Genomic DNA, 27,887 nt, shown 5'->3' on the forward strand with positions numbered 1-27,887 from the left:
CAATTGCATTTAACCAATACACACACACACGGAGCAGCTACTTTTGCACCTAAGTAGCAAAAGAGATCACTTAAAAATGAATAGATTAAAAACCTCTGGAATATAATCAAGAGAAAGATGGATGATCACAAGCCATCAAACCACCAAACTGAACTGCTTGAATTTTTGCACCAGGAGTAAAGCAGCATAAAGTTGTCCAAAAGCAGTGTGTAAGACTGGTGGAGGAGAACCTGATGCCAAGATGCATGAAAAAAAAACTGTGATTAAAAACCACCAGGGTTATTCCACCAAATATTGATTTCTGAACTCTTAAAACTTTATGAATATGAACTTGTTTTCTTTGCATTATTTGAGGTCTGAAAGCTCTGCATCTTTTTTGTTATTTCAGACATTTCTCATTTTCTGTAAATAAATGCTCTAAATGAGAATATTTTTATTTGGAATTTGGGAGAAATGTTGTCTGTAGTTTATAGAATAAAACAACAATGTTCATTTTACTCAAACATACTCTTACACATGCTCACATTACTCCACATGGTAGCGCTATAATAGAATTAATAGGGTTAATAATGCTGCGGTGAAGAATATTAGTTCAATAAATCCTGGTATTTGATTATTTAGGAGTATTTTATCTTCTTTAGTAACACAGATGCTGTGAAGTATCGTAAAGAATTGTCTTGTAATATATTAAGTATCGTCGTAAAATACATTTTGTTATTAGGCATAGTGTCTTGTACATTTACCTAATTGCAAAAGTAAGATATATAATTAAAGACATTAATAAAAAGTACTTAGAACACTGAAAAAATAGCATTTGTTAGCTGTTACCCAACTCTCTAACTATAAACTTCACCATGAAATATAATTATTAAAATCCTTCAGAGATGTATATATTTTTTGCATTGTTGTTTGCATTGACTCCAAATCCCATCTATGCTTCAAAAATATATATTTTTTCATAATAAATTCATAATATTTAAGTTAAAATACACATTTTAGTTGTGTCCTGTTCCCGTAACACATTACCCTGATCATCTGAAACATCTGGAACATTCTACTCTACAACAGGAAGTGACATCATGAGCTGGTTCTTCTGAAGATCATGGGAAGAACAAAATTCCCAAAGTTCCCTCATTAGTTTTTTTTTCTGTATATTTGATCTTATTGTAACGATGACTGAGGAGCTCAATCTCATCACTCAGTCCTGTTACCTACATTAATTCTTACATCTTATTGGTTTATTTTTAAAATACACATTTTGCAAAACTCACTAGAATGTGCTCAGTGTCCTCATGCTATTAGCATAGCCGACGTTTAGCTATTTTTCATGTTTTTGCTAATTCTATGCTAAAAACGCATTCCTTTTATTTTAATTCATGTTACTCAAAACATAAAAAAGTAACAGGAGTGAGTTCCAGTAACAGAAGTTGCTGCTGGTGTATCTTCACGAATCAAGATATGAACGTGCCAAAGTCAGAGCTCACCTGGCTCTTAAAGGGAATGACAATTAAGACACTGATTGGTTTATTTCATGTTACGCCTTAATCCATTGTCTTATTAGTTCCAGAAGAAACAATGCATGAATATGAGATGATTGAGCATCATGTGTCCTGATATATTTGTCCGTATACTGTAGTTTATATAGTTTAAGTGTAAATGTTGAAGTTAGAGTGTGAAAGGCTCAGTTCTTCAGCTCCGGCTCCTGCTGACGTCCAGAATAACCTCAAAAATGTTCTCCTGAACTGAACTGAATGAATCCCCTGTTCCCCCTCTCAACACCCCCCACCCCACCCCGTCACACACTTCTCCTACTGACCTGCACCTTCAACACACACTCCTTCAGCCCTGCGCACTTCTGGAGTAACGGTAAGCCTTTTCTTTAACAGGGAGTACATTTTACTAACCTAAATAATGAAGTATATCTACTGTAATTAAGAGGATTCTTATGTTAAAATGCTTGTGTTTAGCTTAAGGGTGGGAGTAATGGTAACCAATCCCATTTCTCCTCTTATTTTTGAGAATAAAATCTTCCCTCTTAGAGCTGGAAATGTTATAGAGTAAAAATAATACTACAGTAAATACAGATACACCATTTTAGTACTTAAGTACAGTAATAAAGTAAAAATAATACTCCAGTAGATACAGATATAGCATTTTAGTACTTAAGTACAGTAGTGAATATATAAAAATAATACTCCAGTAGATACAGAAACAGCATTTTAGTACCTAATTGCAGTACTGAACTAAAAATAATACTACAGTAGACACAGATACAGCATTTTATATATAAGTACAGTAGATACAGATACAGCGTTTTAGTATTTAAGTACAGTAGTGTAGTAAAAATAATACTCCAGTAGATACAGATACAATGTTTTAGTACTTAAGTACAGTACTGAGGTAAAAATAATACGCCAGTTGATACAGATACAGTATTCTAGCACTTAAGTACAGTAGTAAAGTAAAAATAATACTTCAGTAGATACAGATACAGTATTTTAGTACTTAAGTACAGTAGTGTAGTAAAAATAATACTTCAGCAGATACAGATACAGCATTTTAGTACTTTAGTACAGTAGTGTAGTAAAAATAATACTTCAGTAGATACAGATACAGCATTTTAGTACTTAAGTACAGTAGTAGTGTAGTAAAAATAATACTTCAGCAGATACAGATACAGCATTTTAGTACTTTAGTACAGTAGTGAAGTAAAAATAATACTACAGCAGATACTGATACAGCATTTTAGTATTTAAGTACAGTAGTGTAGTAAAATAATACTTCAGCAGATACAGATACAATATTTTAGTACTTAAGTACAGTACTGAGGTAAAAATAATACTCCAGTACATACAGATACAGTTTGTGATTGAAAAGATAGGGCCGCTGATTGCAGGACTTTAATACCGTAACGTTTTTAATTTCTTTTTTTAGTATCAGGTGGGAACATGATGACCATAGTGTTTCTGCTGGCCCTCCTGGGAGGTGAGTTAATTACAAGCTGTCACATAAGAGAAGACACACACACACACACACACACACACACACACACACACACACACACACTCCTCAATGCATGGCAGTTGCCATTAGCAACACTAACCAACCCTGGTTAGCAGCATAGCCAGTTGCCATTAGCAACACTAACCAGCCCCAGTTAGCAGCATAGCCAGTTGCCATTAGCAACACTAACCAGCCCCGGTTAGCAGCATAGCCAGTTGCTATTAGCAACACTAACCAGCCCCGGTTAGCAGCATAGCCAGTTGCCATTAGCAACACTAACCAGCCCTGGTTAGCAGCATAGCCAGTTGCCATTAGCAAAACTAACCAGCCCCGGTTAGCAGCATAGCCAGTTGCCATTAGCAACACTAACCAGCCCCAGTTAGCAGCATAGCCAGTTGCCATTAGCAACACTAACCAGCCCCAGTTAGCAGCATAGCCAGTTGCCATTAGCAACACTAACCAGCCCCGGTTAGCAGCATAGCCAGTTGCTATTAGCAACACTAACCAGCCCCGGTTAGCAGCATAGCCAATTACGATTAGCAACACTTACCAGCCCTGGTTAGCAGCATAGCCAGTTGCCATTAGCAACACTAACCAGTCCCGGTTAGCAGCATAGCCAGTTGCCATTAGCAACACTAACCAGCCCTGGTTAGCAGCATAGCCAGTTGCCATTAGCAATACTAATCAGCCCTGGTTAGCAGCATTGCCAGTTACCATTAGCAACACTAACCAGTCCCGGTTAGCAGCATAGCCAGTTGCCATTAGCAACACTAACCAGTCCCGGTTAGCAGCATAGCCAGTTGCCATTAGCAACACTAACCAGTCCCGGTTAGCAGCATAGCCAGTTGCCATTAGCAATACTAATCAGCCCTGGTTAGCAGCATTGCCAGTTACCATTAGCAACACTAACCAGCCCCGGTTAGCAGCATAGCCAGTTGCTATTAGCAACACTAACCAGCCCTGGTTAGCAGCATAGCCAATTATGATTAGCAACACTAACCAGCCCCGGTTAGCAGCATAGCCAGTTGCCATTAGCAATACTAACCAGCCCTGGTTAGCAGCATTGCCAGTTGCCATTAGCAATACTAACCAGCCCCGGTTGGCAGCATAGCCAGTTGCTATTAGCAACACTAACCAGCCCCGGTTAGCAGCATAGCCAATTACGATTAGCAACACTTACCAGCCCTGGTTAGCAGCATTGCCAGTTGCCATTAGCAATACTAACCAGCCCTGTTTAGCAGCATAGCCAGCTGTGATTAGCAACACTAACCAGCCCTGGTTAGCAGCATAGCCAGTTGCTATTAGCAACACTAACCAGCCCCGGTTAGCAGCATAGCCAATTATGATTAGCAACACTAACCAGCCCCGGTTAGCAGCATAGCCAGTTGCCATTAGCAATACTAACCAGCCCTGGTTAGCAGCATTGCCAGTTGCCATTAGCAATACTAACCAGCCCCGGTTGGCAGCATAGCCAGTTGCTATTAGCAACACTAACCAGCCCCGGTTAGCAGCATAGCCAATTACGATTAGCAACACTTACCAGCCCTGGTTAGCAGCATTGCCAGTTGCCATTAGCAATACTAACCAGCCCTGTTTAGCAGCATAGCCAGCTGTGATTAGCAACACTAACCAGCCCTGGTTAGCAGTTAGCAGCGCTAATCAGCCAAGATAAGCAGCGTTACTCAGTTCCGGTCATCAGCATAGCCACCCCTGGTTAGCAGCGTTATCAAGCCCCGGTTAGCAGCGCTAACTTTCTTATACTCTGTACTTCAGCAGAGTGGCTTTACTGCTCTTTACAACCTGACTTGTAAAATGCATGCATAAGGAGCACCGGATTAAAAGGCGCATTGACGATTTTAGGTGTGCCGTATACTGCAAAAACATAGTAGTAGTAATAGGTAGTTATTTATATATATGTATATATTTTTTATACTTTCTGAAGGATACCTCAGTTTATGAAGGTACATATTTTGCTGGGTGCAGAAATTACAGACCTGGGTGGCTACTGATAGAATGTGTTTAATTCATAAACAGTCATTGTCTGGGGGCCCCAGGCCGGCTCGGGGCCCTATCCTAGGCAACTGATTGGTTTGCTTGCCTTGTTGCTACGGGGCTGCCATTAGATATCAGTGTTGTAGTCTGTCGTTAAATCCCACTGTTCTGATTGGATAAAAAGTCATCTTTTCAGTAGCTCATTAACTAATTTTATAATGTGTGTGTGTTTGGTGATTGGTGATTGGTTAGGGGTGTTCACGGCTCCGTTTGTGAATGAAGAACAGGCCAAGAAGTTCATTCGTCAGAAGAGACAAACCGGCTACTGGGACCCAAACCACTCCCAGAACATGTGGGGCTACACCATTCAGGAGCAGGTAAACCAGTGCAGCTTATAGAGACACTTCACTTCTCACTTTAGACTAAAGTACAGTTAGAAAAACACACAAACCAGCATCACATGAAGACTACAACTGCAGTAAAGACCTAAAAAAAGCATCATAAAGGCCCTTGAAAAGTGCAAGAAAAGTGCATTGAAGTATATATTTTTTTAAAGTACACTTAACATAGAAAAGTACATACTTTTAACATTAAAATTGATACATACTTAAATACATATTAAATGTACTATTTTAACTTATGGTAACGTATATATATTTCAATTAGAATTAAGCTATATTTAAATACAAATCATATAACTTCTGCAAACTTAAGTAGGTAAATTTAAGTTTGTGTTTTTCAATATTATTTTCAATACACTTTGCAAATTGATGCAATATGTTGTGTACACCTTAGTTTTACTGAAAAAAAAGACACTAAAGTGCACTTTAAGCAGTATTTAATGTCAAATGTCAATATATATAACACACACACACACAAAAATTCAAGCAGTTCAGTTTGGTGGTTTGATGGCTTGTGATCATCCATCTTCCTCTTGAATATATTTTAATTTGCTTTTTTTTTTTTAGAGCTGTATATTTATATATATTTTTTTCTAACAACACAATGTTTAATTTAAAGCAACATTGCTTAAAAATACATTTTACAGAAGTATATTAAATTGATTTTTTTTGTATTCTTTACCTAATTTGAACTTTTAATGCTTTTAAGTATATTTCCTTTTTACAAGGGTGGAGATGTCATCTTCTTAGCATTATCTATGGCATGGTGTTGCGTTGCCCTCAGGCAACAAAGCCCTCTTTTAAATAATACACTCTCACACTTAAATGTTTTAACCCTCTATAGCATTACATATTTATTGTGGAGAAAATCAGCACGATTCCAGTGTCTAACTGCATGATGTTGCCCTAAGGCAACAAATATTAAAATCTTGTTTTGGGGAGTAAATAAAAAAATAGAATAGTCAGTAAGCTTTAAAATAATTCTTTATACTGTATATTAAAACATTAAAGGACAATGGATAATAAACAATTTGCTTTTGTGGCCTGAGGGCAACACTATGCCATAGAGGGTTAATATGTAAAGAAATTATATGTATTTCAAATATTTTGTTTTCATTTGTTTCATGTATTTTGTATTTTACATATTACGCAACATTACGCAGTTAAATCAGAAGGAAGTCATGCTGAAACAGTGTTTTTTTTTTATTCATATAACAGAAAACCACCAAGCTTTCATGTTAAAGATGATTAAAATGTAATATTTTTATTTATGGTAAAGTTTATTAGTCTAATTCCTGTTGCACCCCTAAAAGCTGAAAGTCTACACTTCAGTTGCATCTTATTTATTTCATTTTCAAATCATGTCTGATGATTCTATTGTGTGTTTTATCTGCTTCAGGCTAATGAATACTGGACTGCTCTGAGAACAGATGCTCAGTATTATATGGACATGGGTAACCTGATGTTCGACCGCTCCATGGCTGAGTGAGTATCCCTGAGTTTTAGCAGTAAATCAGTTAAAATGTGAAACTCATATATTATATAGGTGTATTACAAACAGAGTGATCTATTTTAAGCGTTTATTTCTTTTATTGTTGATGATTATGAAGCTTACAGCCAATGAAAACCCAAAAATCAGTGTCTCAGAAAATTAGATTATATAAGACTAATACTTTTGGCAGTGTGGGCAGTGTGCCAAGTCCTGCTGGAAAATGAAATCCTGCATCTCTATATAAGTTGTCAGTAGCAGAGGGAAGCTGTAAGATATGAAGTGCTGTAAGATTTTGTGGGAAAACAAAACTGCACTGACTTTAGACTTGATAATAAAACACAGTGGATCAACACCAGCAGATGACAGACATGACTCTCCAAACCATCACTGATCATCAGTACATTTTACATTTCATTTAAAGTAAATCAAGGGATCAGAGTCTGGAGGAAGAGTGGAGAGACACACAGTCCAACACGAAGCAGATAAAAGATCTCAAAAAGCAGCATATTATTATTATACCCCCATCTGAAGAAACTCAACAACAGATGAGAAAACAAACTCATTGATCATCTATCAGTCTGGAAAAGGTTATAAAGTAATTTATTTCTAAAGCTTTGAGACTAAAGAGAACCACAGTGATTCACTATTATTATTCACTAATGGAGAAAAAAACATGGAACACTGGTGAACCTTTCCAGGAGTGACCGGCCAACCGAACAAAATTACTCCAAAAGGGCATGAAGAACTCATCCAGGAGATCCCTAAAGAACCCAGAACAACATTTAAAGAACTGCAGGATCTCACTAAAGCCTCAGTTAAGATCAGTGTTAATGATTCAATAATCACATTTATCAACTAACATCCTGATGATCTCCAGGAAAAAAAATGGGTAAATATTCTTTACAGGACTGACGAGACAAAAGTGGAACTTTTTGGAAGGTGTGTCCCGTTGTCACATCTGGAGTAAAACTATAACAAAAACACATGATTTCAGAAAAAGAACTGAATCATACTAAATCTAAAACGTAAAACATGGTGGTGGTAGTGTGTGTATGTGTGTGTGTGTGTGTGTGTGTGTGTGTGTGTGTGTGATGATCTGGAGCTGCTGGGTAAAACTTGCTGTAATAGATGGAAGCAGGAATTCTGCTGTTTAACAGAAAATCCTGAAGGAGAATCAGAATCCGTCCATCTGTTCCTTACTGACCTCAAGCTCAGGAGTACTTTACTTGGGTTCTGCAGCAGGACAATGACCCAAAGCTCACAAACCTCTAAAGTTCACTGTCTCTGAATGGATTAAACACTAAAAACTAAATGAAGGTTTTGGAGTTAAAGGTCTAGTTAAAGTCTGTAGGTGATCTTAAACAGTTTTAGACGTTTATGCTGGAAAATCCTCCAATGTATCTGAATTAAAACTGTTATTCTGTAAAGAAGAGTGGAACTAAATTCCTGCACAGAGTGAAATGAGAAAGACTCGTTATCAGTTATCAGTAAAGCTTGATTTCAGTTGTTGCCACCAAACACTTTTTCACACAGGGATAGATTGGTTTGGATAATTTTTTTTCCTTAATTAATAAAATAATTATTTTAAAAGTGTTTTTTTATCTGTCTGATATTAAAGTTTGTTTGATAATCGGAAAAATATCTGTATGACAAAAAAGCAAAAACTAAAGAAAAAAATGTATATAGTAATATATACTATATATTTAAATTAACATTTATATTTAGAGTAATTTTTTAAAGCTCCTGCTCTCTTCACTTCCTGTAGTAATAAAGGATCAGAGCCGTACTCGTTGTGTTTTAAGGTGGAAGCACTTTATCTCCAGCTGTCTCCACTTGAGACGGTCTCAGATCCTCTTTAAAGCAGGTGCAGCAAAACAATTATCAGCGTTTTACTGACTGAACACTGAGCAGCTCGGGGTGAACGTCTGCTCAATGCCTTAAATGTGAATATATTAGAATAATGTCTGTATAATATGTGAAATAATGGTAATAATATCAATATAACATTAATTCGTTACATAAAGTTCTTTAATTAGTCCTGATTCAGGAGTGCAAGACCTAAAAGTGCTTGGACCTCTTATAATTGCTTCTGGTTGCTATTTTATTTGTGTGGTTTCTGAATTTTAACCACATATATGTCAGTAAATACACTTGTGAAAAAAAATTAAATTAACACTAAATTTAGTGCACTAGTAAACTATTCATATGTTATTTTCGCCCCTATTTAAAATACAAATACAATTTAAGTATTATTGTGTGAGATGTGTCCAACTGAACATTAAAAACATATAAAATGTATTATTAAAATATAGATTGAACACATATAATCATATTTTTAATTTTGTGGAGTGTATATAAACTGGTCAAAACAAAAGCAAGATATTTTACTGCTGCAAGAATCAGCTGTTATTTACATTAAACTAAAGTAAACTTTTTAAGTTTTATATATATTTTTAACACATTTAACACGTTCATCAGCACAGTTTTAATTTGTTTCAAAATTAATGTTTTGCTTGCAAATAATTATTGCAGAAATAGTCTCCTAGGACACATTTAGTGAAATTATATATATTTGATCATTTAAAAAAGCAGTTTCATAAAACAATACTTAGTATATATTTTTATAAATACATCGCCAGTACAAAATTAGCACAGCCCAATAAAGTATACCTTTTCAAAGTATACTGAAATACAGGTTAAGAAGGTAAAAATGTAAGTATAGGGTGAAAAAGTTGAATTATTCCACATGTAGTTCAAATGAAGCCCATTCCTGCCACCTAAAAAAAAAATAATAATCCAGCACATTTTTTTTATTATTATTAATTAAACTGCTATCTCAATATTTTTAGATACTGTAATCATTATTTTACACTAGTATTATATTTAAATACACCGTTTTTTTCATCTAGGGTTAACATAATTAAACTTATTCAAGCAGAATTTTTACTAAACTAACATTATATATATATATATATATATAATGACCGGTCTATTTTTTCACTATTTTTTGTGTGAACGTGCCAAATACCAAACCGCAGATATGCGACATAAATGTAAACGGTCAAATCAATCTGAATTCATGCTTCTTTTTGTTTTTACGCATTAGCATTAGCGCTACGTGCTTCTCTCTCATACCCACACTGCATCTCTTGGTGCAGCTGTGCAGCTATAGCTGCAAAAAACAGCAAAAGCAAACCACCTGGCCTTTTTTCTCCTCCTGGAGCTGAGCATGAACTTCAGAGCAGCTGTTTCCTGTTTCTCCACTCCAGCAAAAGATGCTCCACATGTGAGCTGCTAACTCATTTATAACCCTTTATAAAGCTACGAGTCTCTCGTCTCTCTAATATGAGTGTTTTTGTTGGTGGTGAAGAAGGAGGCGTTTATACAGGTATCAATGTGCAGCATGTGAGACAATTCAGGAACAGATTCTGTGTTCACATTACACACAGATACAGATCACTTACATTTACACTGAATGTGAACCGACAAGATAAACAAATCTGATCTGAGTAAAAAATCTGATTTGAGCAACGTGGATTGTAATGTGAACGTAGTCTAATTCATTTTCAAAGCTCTATTTCTTTGTATTGACCAGCTGTAGTCTTTTAACAAACCTTCCTGATGAGTGCCAGTTTCATCACGATGGTCTTTTTTTTGCGACAGCACTTGAGGATGCTTTAAGGTTCTTAAAATTCTTCTTTTCAGATTGACTGACCTAAAATTTCTTCTTAAAGTCACTTTTTTTATCTTTATTTAGTTGAGTAGTTGTTTCTTCTCATAACCTGGATTAGAACATTACTCAAATATTCACTATTCACTGTATACCTGTAACTCTACCTCTTCACTACTTTACTTTAACTGATGCTCTCAAACACTTTATTAAGAGACAAGAAATTCAAGTAATTAACTCTTGATGAGTTCAGCACAGTATTTAGTATTTTCTGTGTTGTTTCTCCGGCAGTGAGAATAATCGGCTGTATATGGAGATGCTGAGGAACGCCAGAGCTCATCTCGATGCTCAGACAGGAAGAAGCCGATAGATCTGGCCAGTCCAGCCATGAAAATGACGAAGATGATGAAGAAGATGATCTGATACCAGCAGAGACTGGGAGCTCCAGAGAGTCACACTGGACAGAGATCAGGGATGGACTTTCTGTTTATTATGTTGTTTAGTAGCTAAAAATACATTATACAAATATTATACCTACTCATACCTACCCATAAAGTATTACCGACTGTATGGTCAGACGTTTACATTAAAAAATTAAAAAATAAAACATAGACTCAGCCTGCATTTGATGTTTTTTTATTTATTATTGTAGTTGTTTATTTTCGCTTTTCAGAGCACTTCAGTTTCTGAATCAGTTTCTCTGATTTTGCTATTTATAGGTTTATGTTTGAATAAAATGAACATTGTTATTTTATTCTATAAACTACAGACAACATTTCTCCCAAATTCCAAATAAAATATTGTAATTTAAATCATTTGTTTCATAAAGTTTTAAGAGTTCAGAAATCAATATTTGGTGGAATAACCCTGGTTTTTAATCACAGTTTTTTTTTCATGCATCTTGGCATCATGTTCTCCTCCACCAGTCTTACACACTGCTTTTGGATAACTTTATGCTGCTTTACTCCTGGTGTAAAAATTCAAGCAGTTCAGTTTGGTGGTTTGATGGCTTGTGATCATCCATCTTCCTCTTGATTATATTCCAGAGGTTTACTATTTGGTAAAATCACATAAACTGATCATTTTTAAGTGCTCTCTTATTTATAAGAGAATAAATACTTGTGCAAACAATACATAGTGATGCACAGAAATAAAACATTTGGTCAAATGTATAATATGGAACCCAATTTTGTTCAAGGAATAAAATCAGCTGAAAGAGTTTGGTGTCAGGAATAATTTGCTTCTATGAGCGGTGTAGATGCTCCTCCCCTATTGTGACATCACATAAAGTTCTTGTAAACCTGCATAGAACCACGCTGGCTCCACCCTCTCCTGTCAATCCCCCCCTTAATTCCCGCCCACTAGATCAGTTGAAGAAACGTTTCCATTTCATTCTGCTGGTTGACAACCTCCGGTTAATACAGTACACAGCAGACTTCTTCTGAGGGAGGGATCTGCATCTACTGTCTGTATTAAGTTAAGCAAATGAAGGAAATGTAAGAATGCAATAAAGCATGAACTAGCTTGTTTGTGTTTTGGTATTTGGCACTAACATGTGGAAAACACCCTTAGGGTGTGGCCAACTGTTTGCTTATTTGCATAAAAGTGACAGATCCCTTAAACGGCTCATTCTGAAAGTGATCCTAATAGGGACTTTGTGTTAGAAAAAAACTTTGCAAACATGTTTTGTAAAGCCCAGAAAATATTAAATATTAATATAAAAAATAAGAGACCACTTAAAAATGATGAGTTTCTTTGATTTTACCAAATTGAAAACCTCTGGAATATAATCAAGAGGAAGATGGATGATCACAAGCCATCAAACCACCAAACTGAACTGCTTGAATTTTTGCACCAGGAGTAAAGCAGCATAAAGTTATCCACAAGCAGTGTGTAAGACTGGTGGAGGAGAACATGATGCCAAGATGCATGAAAAACACTGTGATTAAAAACCAACCAGGGTTATTCCACCAAATATTGATTTCTGGACTCTTAAAACTCTTTATGAATATGAACTTGTTTTCTTTGCATTATTTGAGGTCTGAAAGTTCTGCATCTTTTTTGTTATTTCAGCCATTTCTCATTTTCTGTAAATAAATGCTCTAAATGAGAATATTTTTATTTGGAATTTGGGAGAAATGTTTTCTGTAGTTTATAGAATAAAATAATAATGTTCCTTTTACTCAAACATAAACCTATAAATAGCAAAATTAGAGAAACTTAAATTATATTACATTGACAGTAAATATATATAATTCACTTTAACTTGTTATAAATCCAAACCAGCAGGATTATTTCCAGTGTGAACGCTCAGGTGTCGCACAAGACCACTCTTCCACGCGAAGCTCCTCCCACACTCTAAGCACTCGTAGGACTTTCCTCCAGTGTGAACGTTCTGGTGTCGCACAAGGCTACTCCTCCGTGTGAAGCTCCGCCCACATTCTAAACATTCATACTGTTTATCTCCAGTATGAATCTCCTGCTGCTGCTGACTGAAGCTCGGATTTTCCTCAGCGTTGCGGCACTGGTGTTTCTGGAGTCCCATCTTATAGGCGAACCCCTTCCCACACTGGGAGCACTGGAAGGGTTTCTCACCTGTGTGAACGCGCAGGTGATACTGGAGGTGGCCCTGTTGGGTGAAGCTCCGCCCACACAGGGAGCAGGTGTGGGGTTTCTCTCCGGTATGAATCCTCTGGTGCATCAGGAGACTGTTCTTATAGGTGAAGCTCCTCCCACACTGGGGGCAGATGAAGGGTTTATCTCCAGTGTGAAGGTGCAGGTGATGCTGCAGGTGACCCAGCTGTGTGAAGCTCCGCCTACATTGGGAGCAGTAGTACGGTTTCTCACCGGTGTGAACGTTCTGGTGCAGCTGGAGATTCTTCTTACGGGTGAAGCTCCTCCCACACTCCGAGCAGACGTACGGCTTCTCACCTGTGTGAGTGCGCAGGTGCGTTTTGAGCTGGCCCACCTGGGCGAAGCTCCGCCCACACTGGGAGCAGGTGTAGGGCTTTTCTCCAGTGTGAACGCGCTGGTGCTTTCGGTAATTAGCCAGATCACTAAAGCTCTTCTCGCACTCTGAGCACTGATACACCTTCTCACCTGAGTGAATCTGCTCGTGCCTATGAAGAGTTTTCTTATCGGTGAAGCTCCGCCCACATTCTGTGCAGTGATGCGGCTTCACCCCAGCGTGGAGGTTCAGGTGCAGCTGGAGACTGCTCCTACGAGTGAAGCTCCTCCCACATTCTGAGCAGATGTACAGCTTCTCACCTGTGTGACTCACCTGGGTGAAGCTCCTCCCACTCTCAGGTGTAGGAGTGTACGACTTCTCACACTGGTGCATTCTGTAGTTATCATCATCGCCGAAGCTCCGCCCACACTCTGAGCAGGTATAGAGTTTCTCTCCAGTGTGGGTGAGCTGGTGTTTCTGGAGGCTACTTTTACAGGTGAAGCTCCGCCCACATTCAGAGCACAGGTGAGTGGAGAGCTGCTTTCTGTTAGTGAGGAGATCTTTCTTCACTTCAGACGTCTGATGTGATTCTTCTTGCGGGGACATGTCCTGATGTTCCTGAGAAGGTGAGTTTCAGGTGACCCACAGAAAGCAGAGTCTAAAAGGCAGAAGAAAAGATGAGAAGTTGTAAAAATCTCAGTACACACTAGTGCATCTAAAAAAAATTAGAATATCATTAAAAAGTTACATTATTTCAGTAATTCAGTTCAAAATGTGAAACTCTATATATTATAAAGATGTATTATACAGCCAATGAAAACCCAAAAATCAGTGTCTCAGAAAATTAGAATATTATATAAGACCTATTGATACTTTTAGCAGTGTGGGCAGCGTGCCAAATTCTGCTGGAAAATGAAATCTGCATCTTCATAAAAGTTGTTTTCAGCAGAGGGAAGCTGTAAGATATGAAGTGCTGTAAGATTTTGGGGGAAATCAAAACTGCACTGACTTTAGACTTGATAATAAAACACAGTGGATCAACACCAGCAGATGACAGACATGACTCTCCAAACCATCACTGATTGGTGGAAACTTCACACTAGACCTCGAGCAGTTTGGACTGTGTGTCTCTCCACTCTTCCTCCAGACTCTGATCCCTTGATTTACAAATGAAATAAAGAAAAATTTACTGGTGATCAGTGATGGTTTGGAGAGACATTAATTGTTTCTATAATATACAGTAAACAGCATCTATTTCTGCTAAAATCCAGGCAGATAGTGCTGTTAGCCAATCAGAGGCGAAACATTTGCATGTATGAATATTCATGAGCAAGAGCCAAATCCTGTCTTTCTTCTGAGACCACTAATTCAGTGATTTAAAACAGGGCTAAATAGAAACACCGGAGCACTTTTTTTCACACAAAAAATGGCTCAAATGGCTTTTTTTTCATACTAGAGACACAACTAGACATATTACTAGACACTAACACTTCAAAACCTCACTTACATTCAAGTACACTTACCCATGAATGGGTATTCACATATTCTCTTTACAGAACTATATTTGTTATATATATACCCTTATATATTTTCTGTTCTTCTGTTTTAAGAATGTTTAGGAAGATACCAACACCTTGCAATATTCGTTTTATACACAAGCAGATATCAAAACCAGTATATATCTATATATACCCTTCCAAATCCAGTCCTCTAATTACAGAATATTAAATATTTATTTTATTTTTAGTGTTTAATATGTCCATCTATGCATTACAGCCCTCCAACATTCCACTGTAAAGCATATTTCCAAACTCCAGTCATCTTCTAAAATAACAGACCCCCCCCCCGTATATATATTTAATATAGATTGTAATGAATGAGATTGTACATTTTTCCATTATAATAATATAACTGAATAATAATATATTATTATTATGACTTACTGCCGTATAAAATAAATGGTTAAATAAATCACCTAAATAATTAGGTGGTCTACATGTGTATACTACCCAATACCAGCATTTAATATTCATTTAAAACCCTTTTTAATTAATTTAAAAATAAAATACTACAATATAACTCACATCTCCGCAACAACAGTCCCTGTGCGCGCGCATACTGTGTCCGGTTGGCAACAGCAACCGCCGAATACTAGTTCCGCCCCAAACACAGAATATAATAATAATAATAATAATAATAATAATAATATAAACTGAAACTAAATTAAAAATCCTCATCTAATCTAAACCAATGTGTTTATATAATGTGAATATTTCCCACATATTAACAAAAAAGCGAATGGATTATTAGATTACAGGTTTATTTTAGTAGCAGTGATTATAAACCTAATCCCACTTATTCAATTCCATGATGTAACCAGTAGGGGGCGTTAATACATTTAAAAAACACTAATGCACCATATGTCCAGATGTTTGTGGACACCCTTTTGCTGCTGATACAGGTGTGCAAGTGCACACACACAGTTTATATAGTTTTATGTTGACAAATAAGAACTGCCAATAGAATAGGACTCCCTGGAGCAGGTAAATATATATGAAGCTGTTGGCTCCATGTCTAATACCAGGTGTGGGCTACAGAGGGGTATAATCCCCCGGTATTGAGGCAGCTTTACTTAATTTTTTACAAGATTTCTAATCTGAAGATGTCTACAAAACTCTTCTTTTGATTTTCTCTCAGGAAAATCTTTATTTTAAAGAAAAGGTTGACTGTATGTTCAACTGTATGTTCAACCTTCCTACCTGCATTCACTCCTGAGGCTTACGCCACCTCCCGGCCGCTGTGCTCCTCCAATGAACGTCGCCTCGCTTTACCAAACAAACACTCACACAAAGCAATCCAGACTGTTCCCATACAGAGTTCCCCAATGGTGGAACAAGCTACCTTCTACTACCAGATCAGGAGAATCTCTCGCTATCTTTAATAAACTCCTGAAGACAGAGCTCTTCAAAGAGCACTTACTCTCCTAACACCTCTAACTAACTACCTTCTACTACCAGATCAGGAGAATCTCTCACTATCTTTAATAAACTCCTGAAGACAGAGCTCTTCAAAGAGCACTTACTCTCCTAACACCTCTAACTAACTACCTTCTACTACCAGATCAGGAGAATCTCTCACTATCTTTAATAAACTCCTGAAGACAGAGCTCTTCAAAGAGTCCCTACTCTCCTAACACCTCTAACTAACTACCTTCTACTACCAGATCAGGAGAATCTCTCACTATCTTTAATAAACTCCTGAAGACAGAGCTCTTCAAAGAGCACTTACTCTCCTAACACCTCTAACTAACTACCTTCTACTACCAGATCAGGAGAATCTCTCACTATCTTTAATAAACTCCTGAAGACAGAGCTCTTCAAAGAGCACTTACTTTCCTAACACCTCTAACTAACTACCTGTAATGTAAAATAATTTCTATTTATGACAAAAAAAAAATCACTCCTGTTACTGAAACTCTGTCCTGTTACTGGCACTCACTCCTGTTACTTTTTATTTTTAAGTACCAACAGTGTACAAAAGGTTTTATATTAATATGTAAAACACTTTAACCAGGCAAATAACCACATAAACCACACTCACTATATAGCAGTATCTATTGTTAAAATAAGTAGTAAAATAAGTATTTTAAGTGTATTTGTACTTTACTGAAGTATTTCAAACTCACTATAACTCCACTCTGTAGTTTCATTATATAATTAATTATATATTATAATATAAACTGTAATAATTACAGACTGTGGTTGTGTATCTGTTTCTCTGCACAGATCAAATCAATATTTGGTGGAATAATCCTGGTTTGTTTTTAATCACAGTTTTCATGCATCTTGGCATCATGTTCTCCTCCACCAGTCTTACACACTGCTTTTGAATAACTTCATGCCTTTACTCCTGGTGCAGAACTTTTGAACTTTTTGTGTTGGTCTATCACTTAAAATCTCAATAAAATACATTTAAGAAGTTTGTGGTTGTAAGGTGACAAAATGTAAAAAAAAGTTCAAGGGGTATGAATACTTTTGCAAGCCACTGTCCACAGCATCTCAAAAGGCACTTCCTTTGTTGGTTCTTGCGAGTTTGTTCTTGCAGGGTAACTATGTCAAGAACATTTTTTTCCAAGAACACAAGTCCATCCTTTGCGTCCACACTGCTGTGGACCTCTACCTCACTCTGCCTCCAGTTTCATTATGTCATGTGATCACAGTCGGTAACGCTAAAAGCTCAAACTGTTGCAGTTTACATTGGTAATGCAGTGAGTTTGTACTTATTCGCAAAGTTTATCTGATAAAAATGTATCGTACAGCCCTACTAATCACCAACAGGCTCCTCAGTTCGAGGGGCCTGAAAATTCGCTTAATCTAGCAACAAATTTGTTACACAATTTGGGAACAGTGCTACCGACCTCTACCTTGATCTGCCTCCAGTTTCGTTAGGTCATGTGATCAACAGTCTGTTTCCATTGGTGCACGTTGGAAATGCAGTGAGTTTGTACTCATTCACAAAGTTTATCCGATAAAAATGTATCGTACAGCCCTACTAATCACCAACAGGTTCCTCAGTTTTATGGAAATGCTGTTGTCGCTGTAGTCTACGACTCTGAAAACAAGTGAAAATAACTCAAAAGGCCTGAAAACTAGCTAAATCTAGCGCAAAAATATCGTCACACAATTTCGCAAAACTGCTGTGGACCTTTACCTCGCTCTGCCTCCAGTCTCATTATGTCATGTGATCAACAAGTCTGTTTCCGTTGGTGCACGATGCAAATGAAGTAAGTTTGCACCAGAGACTGTAAAAAAAGATGGCGGTCGTGTCTCCGTTCCCATTCATTCAGTGAAAATTAAGCCAAAATCTTCCTCCATGTTGGCGATCCTGATACCCGAGTCTGTAGAGCGCAGTAGAGACCAGAGGAGGGAGAAATACTGTGGAGAGACCGCCTACTCGTTTAAATAACCCCGCCCCTGAGGGCTGCCTCGAGGTCACAGGCTGCAGAGCGGAGCGGAGCTGACAGTCTGTTATTGGTCCCGCCCATAACCAGCCCTTTTACAATAACCACACCTTTTTTTAATAGAGCTGAATAACGTTTTAAAAAACGAATTCTGTGGGGATATAAAAATTTAACAATATAAGCAGAGGTTACACTAGCTGTTGCATTTAAATAAAGGAGGTAGAATTACAGTATATTAGAAAAAAAACGTGATTGAAAGTTGTTCTGTTTTGCCATTGAAACCTATGGGAATGGGTGGGGTTACACAGTTTTCTGAAACCGAACAGCAGCAGGCGCCCGACCTGTGGTGGCTTCACTTTTGAGAGAGGTTTGCACTAATTTGCTTAGTTTATCCGATGAAATTTTATCGTACAGACCTGCTAATCACCGTCAGGCTCCTTTGTTTCAGTTTTATGTAGACGCTGGTGTCGCTGGAGGCTACGATTCTGGGTGAAGCTCTTCCCACACTGGGAGCAGACGTACGGTTTCTCTCCAGTGTGAACGCGCTGGTGTTGGTGGAGGTTAGCCCACTGCGTGAAGCTCCGCCCACAGTGCGAACAGACGTACGGTTTCTCTCCAGTGTGAACGCGCTGGTGCTGGTGGAGATTGGACCATTGGGTGAAGCTTTTGCCGCACTCTGAGCAGATGTAGGGTCTGTACCCGGTGTGGATTCGCTGGTGTTGTTGGAGATAATCGGGACGAGCGAAACTCTTCCCGCATTGGTCGCAGTTGTACGGTTTGTGTCCAGTGTGAACGTGCCGATGCGTTTTCAGATTACCAATCTGATTGAAGCTCTTCCCACAGTCCGAGCAGACGTACGGCTTCTCACCGGTGTGGAGACGCTGGTGATGTCTGAGAGAAACCTGCCGGGCGAAGCTTCTCCCACACTGGTAGCAACAATTCGGTTTATTTGCAGTGTGAACGCACTGATGGGTTTGAAAATCCGTCTCTTGATCGAAACTTGATCCACACTGTGAACAGGTATATAGTTCCTCATCCTCTTCTGCGTGGTCCTGATGGTCAGTGAAACCCCTTCCACAATCAGAGCATGAATCCGGTTTATTCGCAGTGTGAACGCTCTGATGTAGCTGTAAATTGTTTTTATAAGCAAACCTCTTTCCACAATCTAAGCACTGAAACGGTTTCTCCCCAGTGTGAACACGCTGGTGCAGCTGGAGACTGTACTTACGAATAAACCGGTTCCCACACTCGGAGCAGACGTACGGCTTTTCCCCAGTGTGAATGCGCTGGTGTCGCCGGAAGGTGTTCCTGCAACTGAAGCTCCGCCCACACTGTGAGCAGACGTACGGCTTCTCTCCAGTGTGAACAACGCGCTGGTGTCGCCTGAGGCTGTTCTTACAACTGAAGCCCCGCCCACACTGCGAGCAGCGATGAGCCTGATCTTCTCTGATCTCAGCTGTTTGATGTTCTCCTGGTGATGACATCTCCTGATAAGCAAGAGGATAAAAACTGTAAACTTTGTTAATTTAATTTATTTAATTAACATTATTAATTTATATTTCCAACCTACAGGACCTTTAATACTAATATGAATATACACTGTGACTCCTAACATAACATTCACCCATCAGTCTATCTATTAACCATCCTAACCTTTCTCTCTATCTATACATCCAGTTTTCTATCTATCTATCTATCTATCTATCTATCTATCTATCTATCTATCTATCTATCTATCTATACATCCAGATTTCTATCTATCTATCTATACATCCACTTTTCTATCTATCTATCTATCTATCTATCTATCTATCTATCTATCTATCTATCTATCTATCTATTCATCCATTCTTCTACCTACCTATACATCTATCCATCTATATAATTTTCCATCCATCCATCCATCCATCCATCCATCACTGTCTCACTAAGCTGCAGTGTGTTTACAGGTATCTGTCTCCATCCATCCATCCATCCATCCATCTATCTATCCACTCACTCACTACATCCATCCATCTCACAGTCTCATTAAGCTGCAGTGTTTTTACAGGTAGCTGTGTGCTACCTAGCTATCCATCCATCCATCCATCAACCTATCCATTCATCCATCCGTTTATCTATCTATCTATCTATCTATCTATCTATCTATCTATCTATCTATCTATCCATCTACCTACCTACACACCTATTACATCCATCCATCTACCAATCTATCTCACTGTCTCATTAATCTGCAGTGTGTTTACATGTATCCTTCTATCCATCCATCCATCCATCCATCTATTTATCTATCACACTGTCTCATTAAGCTGCAGTGTGTTTACAGGTATCTGTCTACAACAATCCATCCATGTACTCATTCATCCATCCATCCATCCACCCACCCATCTACCTACCTATACATCCATCCATCCATCCATCCCACTGTCTCATTAAGCTGCAATGTGTTTTCAGGTATTTATCTACTGAGATCTGGAAGCTTCTATATATATATAAATATCTTCAGTCTGTATTATTATTATTAATGTATTATTATTAATATCTGTATTAATGATATGATCTGCTTACTGTTATTATTATTCACAGTAAATAAGTTTTTTTATTTACTGATGCTCTCTGTCTGATTTATACTGTAAATTCAATAAATTACTATTATTAAACACAGATAATAACTCACTAAACCCTCCACACATTTACTTACACACTGATTTATACTGTAAATACACTATAATACACTGTAATTTACTGTATAATAAAATATTAAACAGTATAAAGTGTTTACACTCACAGCTCTCCAGCACCACCGCTCCTTATCCCGTCCGGGTCACAACACAACCCGCACAACTATAGTTCCGCTCCACACGCGCGCGCGCGCACACACACACACTCATTTCTTTATTACTATACTATATTTATACTATTTATCTAAAATATATTTATATATATTTTTTATTTATGTTTATTTCTTTGAATCCCAGCATAAAAGTTACAAATATATATATTTTTTTTATTTGTTTATTTACTTACATAGTTATGTAAAATGCACATGTATGTGTATTTTACTTATGTTTATTTCTTTGACTCTCAATATTAAATGATTTTTTTGTCACATATGTTAAATATTATTTTTTATATTTACATTTTAACACATTTAATGTTTTTTTTCATTTATTATCATTGTGTACTTTCTCTTCATATTCAGTATAAAAGTATAAGTGTATTTTATTTTTAGTTTAGTCGAATGAAACTACTATTTGCTGCATATGCTTAATTTTTATTTTTTATTTATTTTATTTCTAACATATTTGAAACATCTAGATTTCGTTTGTATAAAACAATATATATATATATATATATATATGTGTGTGTGTGTGTGTGTGTGTGTGTGTGTGTGTGTGTGTGTGTGTGTGTGTGTGAACGATTATCTTATATTTCTCTTTGTAAAATAATTTAAATAAACTCTCCTGTGTACTGTGATGGAAAATATTAAATAATGTGTTAACAGTGGTCAGTACCTGCACCATCCAAGCTTCAAGCTGGAACTTCTGGTGATTTATAGTTGTCCTTTATTTAAAAATAAGACAAAAAAGCAAGACACACAAAATATCAGATGATGAGTAATTTACTGTAGTAATTTACTGATGCCCAGTAATATAAATACTAATAAGACAATAAAATAACAAGTACATTGTATTTAATACGCTTTTTAAAAATCCATTTACACCTTTTTAATTCTCAATTTCTCATTCAGCAAACTAAATACAAAAAGTGCATCCTAGATAATGTGCTAATGCTAATTCTGGGGTATTTTTTATTGTTCGCACATTTAAAACATTTTCAGTAATAATGAACTAATAGTGCAGTTAAAGAGTGTAATAATATCTGTACAAAACATTTAATTCTAATTAATTGATTACTACTTAAATGTAATCTCATCATTATGCAGATCACAACTGTACACATTCTACAAAAACTAATAACACTCAACTCATACAGTTATACCAATGGGTACTTTTGGTTTCGAGGGCAGTGTGGGCAGTGTGCTGGAAGTCCTGCTGGAAAATGAAATCTGCATCTCTATAAGTTATCAGTAGAGGGAAGCATGAAGTGCTGTAAGATTTTGTGGGAAAACAAAACTGCACTGACTTTAGACTTGATAATAAAACACAGTGGATCAACAGCAGCAGATGACATGACTCTCCATTGGTGTTATATGTTTAAGATATTTAAGATATTTGAAGTACTATATTTAAGATCATGTTGAAATAAACCCTGTAATATTGTTAATATGCAGAACATCAGCTGTTTGGGCATTTTTCTCTGTATTTTGACGCATTTGAAACACAATTTACCCAGTGAATTGGTTTTATCTGAATCCCACTGTAACAATCTGGCAACCCTGATGGCTCGCTCGTTTGTTCAAATAGTATGTTTTTCGAATAGATGTTTTTTTTTTTTTTTTTTTAAATCATGATGCATTGTGGGATTTTATATTGCCCTCAAAATCACACTCGAATTCCACTTTGCGATTCGGACACTCAGAGAAAAATGTCCGACATACTCAATAGTGCGAGTAAATAGGGAGCCGTTTTGGTCACAGCCTTTTCCATGTTTTCTTCCAATAACTTAATTAATTAATTGGCATTAATTAGCATTCAATCATTAGTCAGGCTTCTGTTCTTCAGCCTGAACATGTTGGTGCATCAGCACAGCAACTCGGTTCTGATACATCAGCTCACAGATGCAGCCTTGCGCTGATCCACATCACCCTAGGAGTGATGAGGGGAAAGAGAGAGCGCCTACTCTCTACTCTACTGTACTCACCCAAAGAGAGCAAGGCAAACTGTGCTCTCTCGGGGCTCCGGCAGCTGATGGCAAGCTGCATAAAGAGGATTCGAACCACTCAGAGCCCATTAATACCCTAGTAACTTTTTAATGATCCACCTGTAGAATAATCTGACCACATTTTAGTAGCAATCGTTGCAGAAATCCAAAATTAACTCCAAAGGGTTCACTTACTTTTTCTAGCCTGCTCTGTGGATATATTGTATCTAATATAAGTCATACATGTTTTATTTTAATAACTTAATTAATTAATTAGCATTAATTAGCAATAATTAGTAGGCCTGTCACGATGACATTTTCTTTGCAAACTATATTTTGTTTTAGAAATTACTGCGATAAACGATATTGTTGGCATTTTTTTAGACCACTAATTTGGCGCTAATAAAATAACAATATCACAACAGAGGAGGGAACCCTTTTAAAGACAATAAACTTTCCGTTCCTGTTCATGCGCCTGATTTTGGAATCTGTTCCCAGCTTAAACCAAAGTAGGTTATAGTAGGTTCTTCAGTGTATATATAACCATGGGTCTGTCCCAGCTGGCACGCGTTGAACCGGCATAAAGACCCTAAGAGACACAAGAGACTAGAGCTGCACTGGGTCGTTACTATGTTTCTTTGATTGTTTTTCCTAACAAAAGGTACGTTTTGAGTTTATTCCGTTGTGTCTGTGTCTCTCTTTGCTTCCACACTACCGGTTCACTTCAGCCACGCCCACAGTCACATGTAAATATATGTACGTGCCTTTTGTAAGTGCAAACACAATGGACAATATCACGATTATTAAAATGATTGCGGTCATGTGCATTTAGTCAGGCTTCTGTTCTTCAGCGTGAACATGCTGGTGCCGTGAAAGACTGTTCCTACGACTGAAGCTCTTCCCGCACCGCGAGCAGACGTACGGTTTATCGCCCGTGTGAACGCTCTGGTGCTGCTGGAGGCTGTTCTTATGCCTGAAGCTCCGCCCACACTGCGAGCAGACGTACGGCTTCTCTCCGGTATGAAGTCGCTGGTGTTGGCAGAAGTTGCTCCAGTGGGTGAAGCTCTTCCCGCACTGGGAGCAGACGTACGGCTTCTCTCCGGTATGAATTCGCTGGTGCTGGTGGAGGTGGCTTCGCTGAGTGAAGCTCCGCCCACACTGGGGGCAGTCGAAAGGCCTGTCTCCGGTATGAATTCGCTGGTGCGTTTTGAAGTTGCTCTCCTGGCTGAAGCCCTTACCGCACTGGGTGCAGACGTACGGCTTTTCTCCGGTATGAATTCTCTGGTGCGTTTTGAAGTTGGTGACGTGGTTGAAGCTCTTCCCGCACAGCGAGCAGTGGTGCACCTTCTCACCAGTGTGGATGCGCTGGTGTTTCTTCAGACCGCTTGAGTCGTTAAAGCTGGTGCCGCACTGGGAGCACTGGTATGGCTTGGATCCGGTATGAATGTTTTGGTGCATTCTGAAGGAACTTCGGTCGCGGAACGCCTTCCCGCACTCGCCGCATTCGTACGGCTTCTCTTCGGAGTGTCTGAGCTGGTGTTTCCGTAGGCTGTGCTTTTGAGTGAAGCTCCGCCCACACTGTGAACAGGCGTACGGCCTCTCTCCGGTATGAATTAGAAGATGTTGCTGGAGGTTGATCTGCTGAGTGAAGCTCTTCCCACACTGCGAACAGTCGTACGGCCTCTCTCCAGTATGAATACGCTGGTGGCGCTGGAGGCCGATGTGCTGGGTAAAGCTCCACCCACAATCTGTGCAGATGTAGGCATGTAAGATCTTACTGTCGGTGAGGAGATCATGATGACGATCATTATCGTCATCATCATCTTCGTCAGGAGACGCCTGATGATCCTGCTTGTTTTCAGATACCTGACGTACCTCTTGTGGCGCCATGTCTTTAAAGGGGCTTGTAAACTAGAATTTGAGATAAACCAGACAAAAAATTATGGAATGGGGGTTAATTATTTCTGTAAAAAGACAAAAAGTGTGTGAAGTTTAACTGGAGACCATATTTATATTTAATTTACAATTCATCATTAAAGAAATCCTTAAAATCAGGGTGGGTACAGCAGGGGGTGCCCACGTCACTCAAAAAGAGGTGGAAAAGAAATTGAAATTGAAAAGAAAAGAAATTGCTTAATAACACCACAACAACCACATAGAAACTGCATAGAAGCCACCGGAGATACTAAAGCAACAGCTTAGAATATGAATCACCTAGCAACCACCTGAAATGAAATGAAAAGAAAAGAAATAAAGCAACTGCCTATCAAGTACCTGGGCCAGAAACAGAACACCACAGCAACCACTTTCAAAAGCATACACTATATGACCAAAAGTATTGGGAAACTTGTCCCTTATTCATCATTTGGACTTGTCTAGTAGCAATGCCTCAGCAACCATTTAGAAACTGTTTAGAAGCCACCTGAGGTACCAAAGCAACAGCTGACAGTCATGAATCACCTAGCATGCACCTGGAATGCACCTGGAATAACACAGCAACTACTTAGCAACTGCATATCAACCACCTGGGCCATCAGAGAAATTGCTTAATAACACCACAGCAACCACTTCCAACAACATACAATATATTAACAAATGTATTGGGGAAACTCACCCTTTATTATAAAAAGATAAAAGAGTTTCTTTTAAAGAATCTGCTTTTAAAGAATCTGCTTTTAGATTTGTCTCATCTAAAAGCAACACCACAGAAACCACTTATAAACTGTATGGAAGCCACCTGAGATACCAAAGCAACAGCTGACAGTCATGAATCACCAAGCAACCACCTGGGATGAGACAGCAACTACTTAGCAAGCATATCAACCACCTAGTCCAGAAACATAAATATAAAATAGTTGAACACCACTGCAACCACTTAGTAACTGTACAGAAGCCACCTGAGATACCAAAGCAACAGCTAAGAATACGAATCACCTAGCAACCACCTAGGACTCCAAAGAAAGCAACTACTTAACAACTGACTATCAACCACCTGGGCCAGAAACAGAAATAGCTTAATAACACCACAGCAACCACTTTTAACAATATACAATACATGAACAAATGTGTTGGGAAATTCATCCTTTATTTATTAATTTCTGATCCTGCTTTTGTTGAAGTAACTGTCTCTACTGCCAAGGAAAAATTTACTCTAGGTCCATGTCTCATCTAATAACAACACCACAACAACCACTTAGAAACTGCATAGAAGCCATCTGAGATACCAAAGCAACAGCTCAGAATATGAATCACCTAGCATTCAACTACGACTCAAAAGAAAGCAACTACTTAACAACTGACTATCAACCGCATGTAAGAGAAAAAGCTTAATAACACCACAGCAACCACTTACAAACAGCACAGAAACCACCATAGATACCAATGCAAAAGCAACCACCTGGGATTCCAAAGATTCCAAAGCAACTCCTTAGCAACTGCCCAATAACTACCTAAGCCTGAAACAGAAATTACCCAAAAATACTAATAACACCCCAGCAACCATTTAGAAACACCACAGAAAACACCTGAGATACCAAAGCAACAGCAACCACCTGGGTTTCCAAAGAAACTAACTACTTAGTAACTGCCTATTAACTACCTGGGCCAGAAACAGTAATGCATTAACACGTATAACACCACAGCAACCACTTACAACAACATGTACTTTATGAAAAAAAGTATTGGGATTGTATTTCTCTACAATATATAGACAAGCTGTATGGGTGCAGTTGCACATCTGGGTCAGCAGTTAAAGTAATTTGAAGCAGCTGAAAGCTTTATTTATGAGATTGTATGTCTATAAACAAATTACAAGCACTGTATATAAGCACTTAGCTAACTATGCTAAGCTAAGCTTAGCTAACACATCCAGCTGGTTTAACCCGTTCAATGCAGCTTTATACAGATTAATTAATATTTTTTAGCACTCAATAACTCAATTATATACCCGTACAGTAAAAACGTGCCTTCAACATTTATATTATTAATTATTAAACATATTAAAACATATTTACTCACACAGCTGGAGCTCACAATACTGGTGCGCTCTCATATCTCGTCCGGGTGGCTACCGCACACTTACAACAAGCGTTCCGCCCCAAAACAAGCATTACAGTCCGGCTGAGTCCCAAATCACATAATTTTGGACTATTTAGTGAGATAGTGAGCGGTTTGGGACGCAACCCATTATTTTTCTCCTCTGTGTTTATCAAGTGAACCTTTAGAAAAATAAAATATATAAAATAACGTTATATATTTGCCAATAAATAATATGTATATACTATAAAATAATATACAAAGATATGAAGATATCGCAATAATAACAATATATGTTAAAAATGTCATTATGAGGCTACTGGATAACAAAAGTTACTTTATTTCGGTAAGTCAGTTGAAAATGTGAAACTCGTATATTATATAGATGTATTAAACACACAGTGATCTATTTTAAGCTTTTATTTTTTTATTGTTGTTGATTATGAAGCTTACAGCCAATTAAAACCCAAAAATCAGTGTCTCAGAAAATTAGAATATTATACAAGACCAGAGGCGGTCTTTGCATAGAGGCATTGCTAGGCAACTGCCTTGGGCCCCTCCCA

General features: G+C 37.8%; 3 protein-coding genes across 4 annotated transcripts; 1 reads left to right on the forward strand and 2 right to left on the reverse strand.

Annotated features, from left to right (window-relative positions):
* The first annotated feature begins 1,786 nt into the window (after positions 1-1,786).
* On the forward strand, positions 1,787-11,182 carry LOC111191420 (uncharacterized protein C3orf85-like). Its single transcript, XM_049465701.1, has 5 exons — positions 1,787-1,866; positions 2,935-2,985; positions 5,248-5,372; positions 6,796-6,881; positions 10,850-11,182. Exons 2-5 carry the CDS (start codon positions 2,949-2,951, stop codon positions 10,926-10,928), a joined length of 327 nt encoding a protein of 108 aa, XP_049321658.1. The 5' UTR covers positions 1,787-1,866; positions 2,935-2,948; the 3' UTR covers positions 10,929-11,182.
* Positions 11,183-11,187: 5 nt separating this feature from the next.
* LOC111191407 (gastrula zinc finger protein XlCGF57.1-like) lies at positions 11,188-19,778 on the reverse strand. 2 transcript variants are annotated; one of them, XM_022666312.2, is made up of 2 exons: positions 19,694-19,778; positions 11,188-14,163 (listed from the first exon to the last, which is right to left on the reverse strand). In XM_022666312.2, exon 2 carries the CDS (start codon positions 14,109-14,111, stop codon positions 12,828-12,830), a length of 1,284 nt encoding a protein of 427 aa, XP_022522033.2. In that variant the 5' UTR covers positions 14,112-14,163; positions 19,694-19,778; the 3' UTR covers positions 11,188-12,827. The 2 variants fall into 2 exon arrangements, with proteins under 2 accessions (XP_022522033.2, XP_049321464.1); XM_049465507.1 differs by lacking the exon at positions 19,694-19,778 and adding an exon at positions 15,590-15,673.
* On the reverse strand, positions 17,300-27,361 carry LOC103023965 (gastrula zinc finger protein XlCGF26.1). The gene is made up of 4 exons (XM_022666389.2): positions 27,307-27,361; positions 24,126-25,200; positions 19,514-19,900; positions 17,300-19,444 (listed from the first exon to the last, which is right to left on the reverse strand). The coding sequence occupies exons 2-4, from the start codon at positions 25,177-25,179 to the stop codon at positions 18,885-18,887; spliced, it is 2,001 nt and encodes a 666-aa protein (XP_022522110.2). The 5' UTR covers positions 25,180-25,200; positions 27,307-27,361; the 3' UTR covers positions 17,300-18,884.
* Positions 27,362-27,887: the final 526 nt, after the last annotated feature.

Source organism: Astyanax mexicanus, chromosome 1, assembly GCF_023375975.1.
Source record: "Astyanax mexicanus isolate ESR-SI-001 chromosome 1, AstMex3_surface, whole genome shotgun sequence".
NCBI classification, from domain to species: Eukaryota; Metazoa; Chordata; class Actinopteri; order Characiformes; family Acestrorhamphidae; genus Astyanax; species Astyanax mexicanus.

Bases quoted from the DNA above. Each gene is read 5' to 3' on its own strand.
- LOC111191407 (XM_022666312.2), bottom strand. From the start codon at position 14,111: ATGTCCCCGCAAGAAGAATCACATCAGACGTCTGAAGTGAAGAAAGAT.
- LOC111191420 (XM_049465701.1), top strand. From the start codon at position 2,949: ATGATGACCATAGTGTTTCTGCTGGCCCTCCTGGGAG. The intron at 2,986-5,247 runs GTGAGTTAATTA...GTGATTGGTTAG, and splicing joins TCTGCTGGCCCTCCTGGGAG to GGGTGTTCACGGCTCCGTTT. The intron at 5,373-6,795 runs GTAAACCAGTGC...TATCTGCTTCAG, and splicing joins GCTACACCATTCAGGAGCAG to GCTAATGAATACTGGACTGC.
- LOC103023965 (XM_022666389.2), bottom strand. From the start codon at position 25,179: ATGGCGCCACAAGAGGTACGTCAGGTATCTGAAAACAAGCAGGATCAT. The intron at 19,901-24,125 runs CTGACTAAATGC...GAGAAGATCAGG, and splicing joins TCACGCTGAAGAACAGAAGC to CTCATCGCTGCTCGCAGTGT. The intron at 19,445-19,513 runs ACGCAGAAGAGG...AAGAGACGGATT, and splicing joins TTTCACTGACCATCAGGACC to TTCAAACCCATCAGTGCGTT.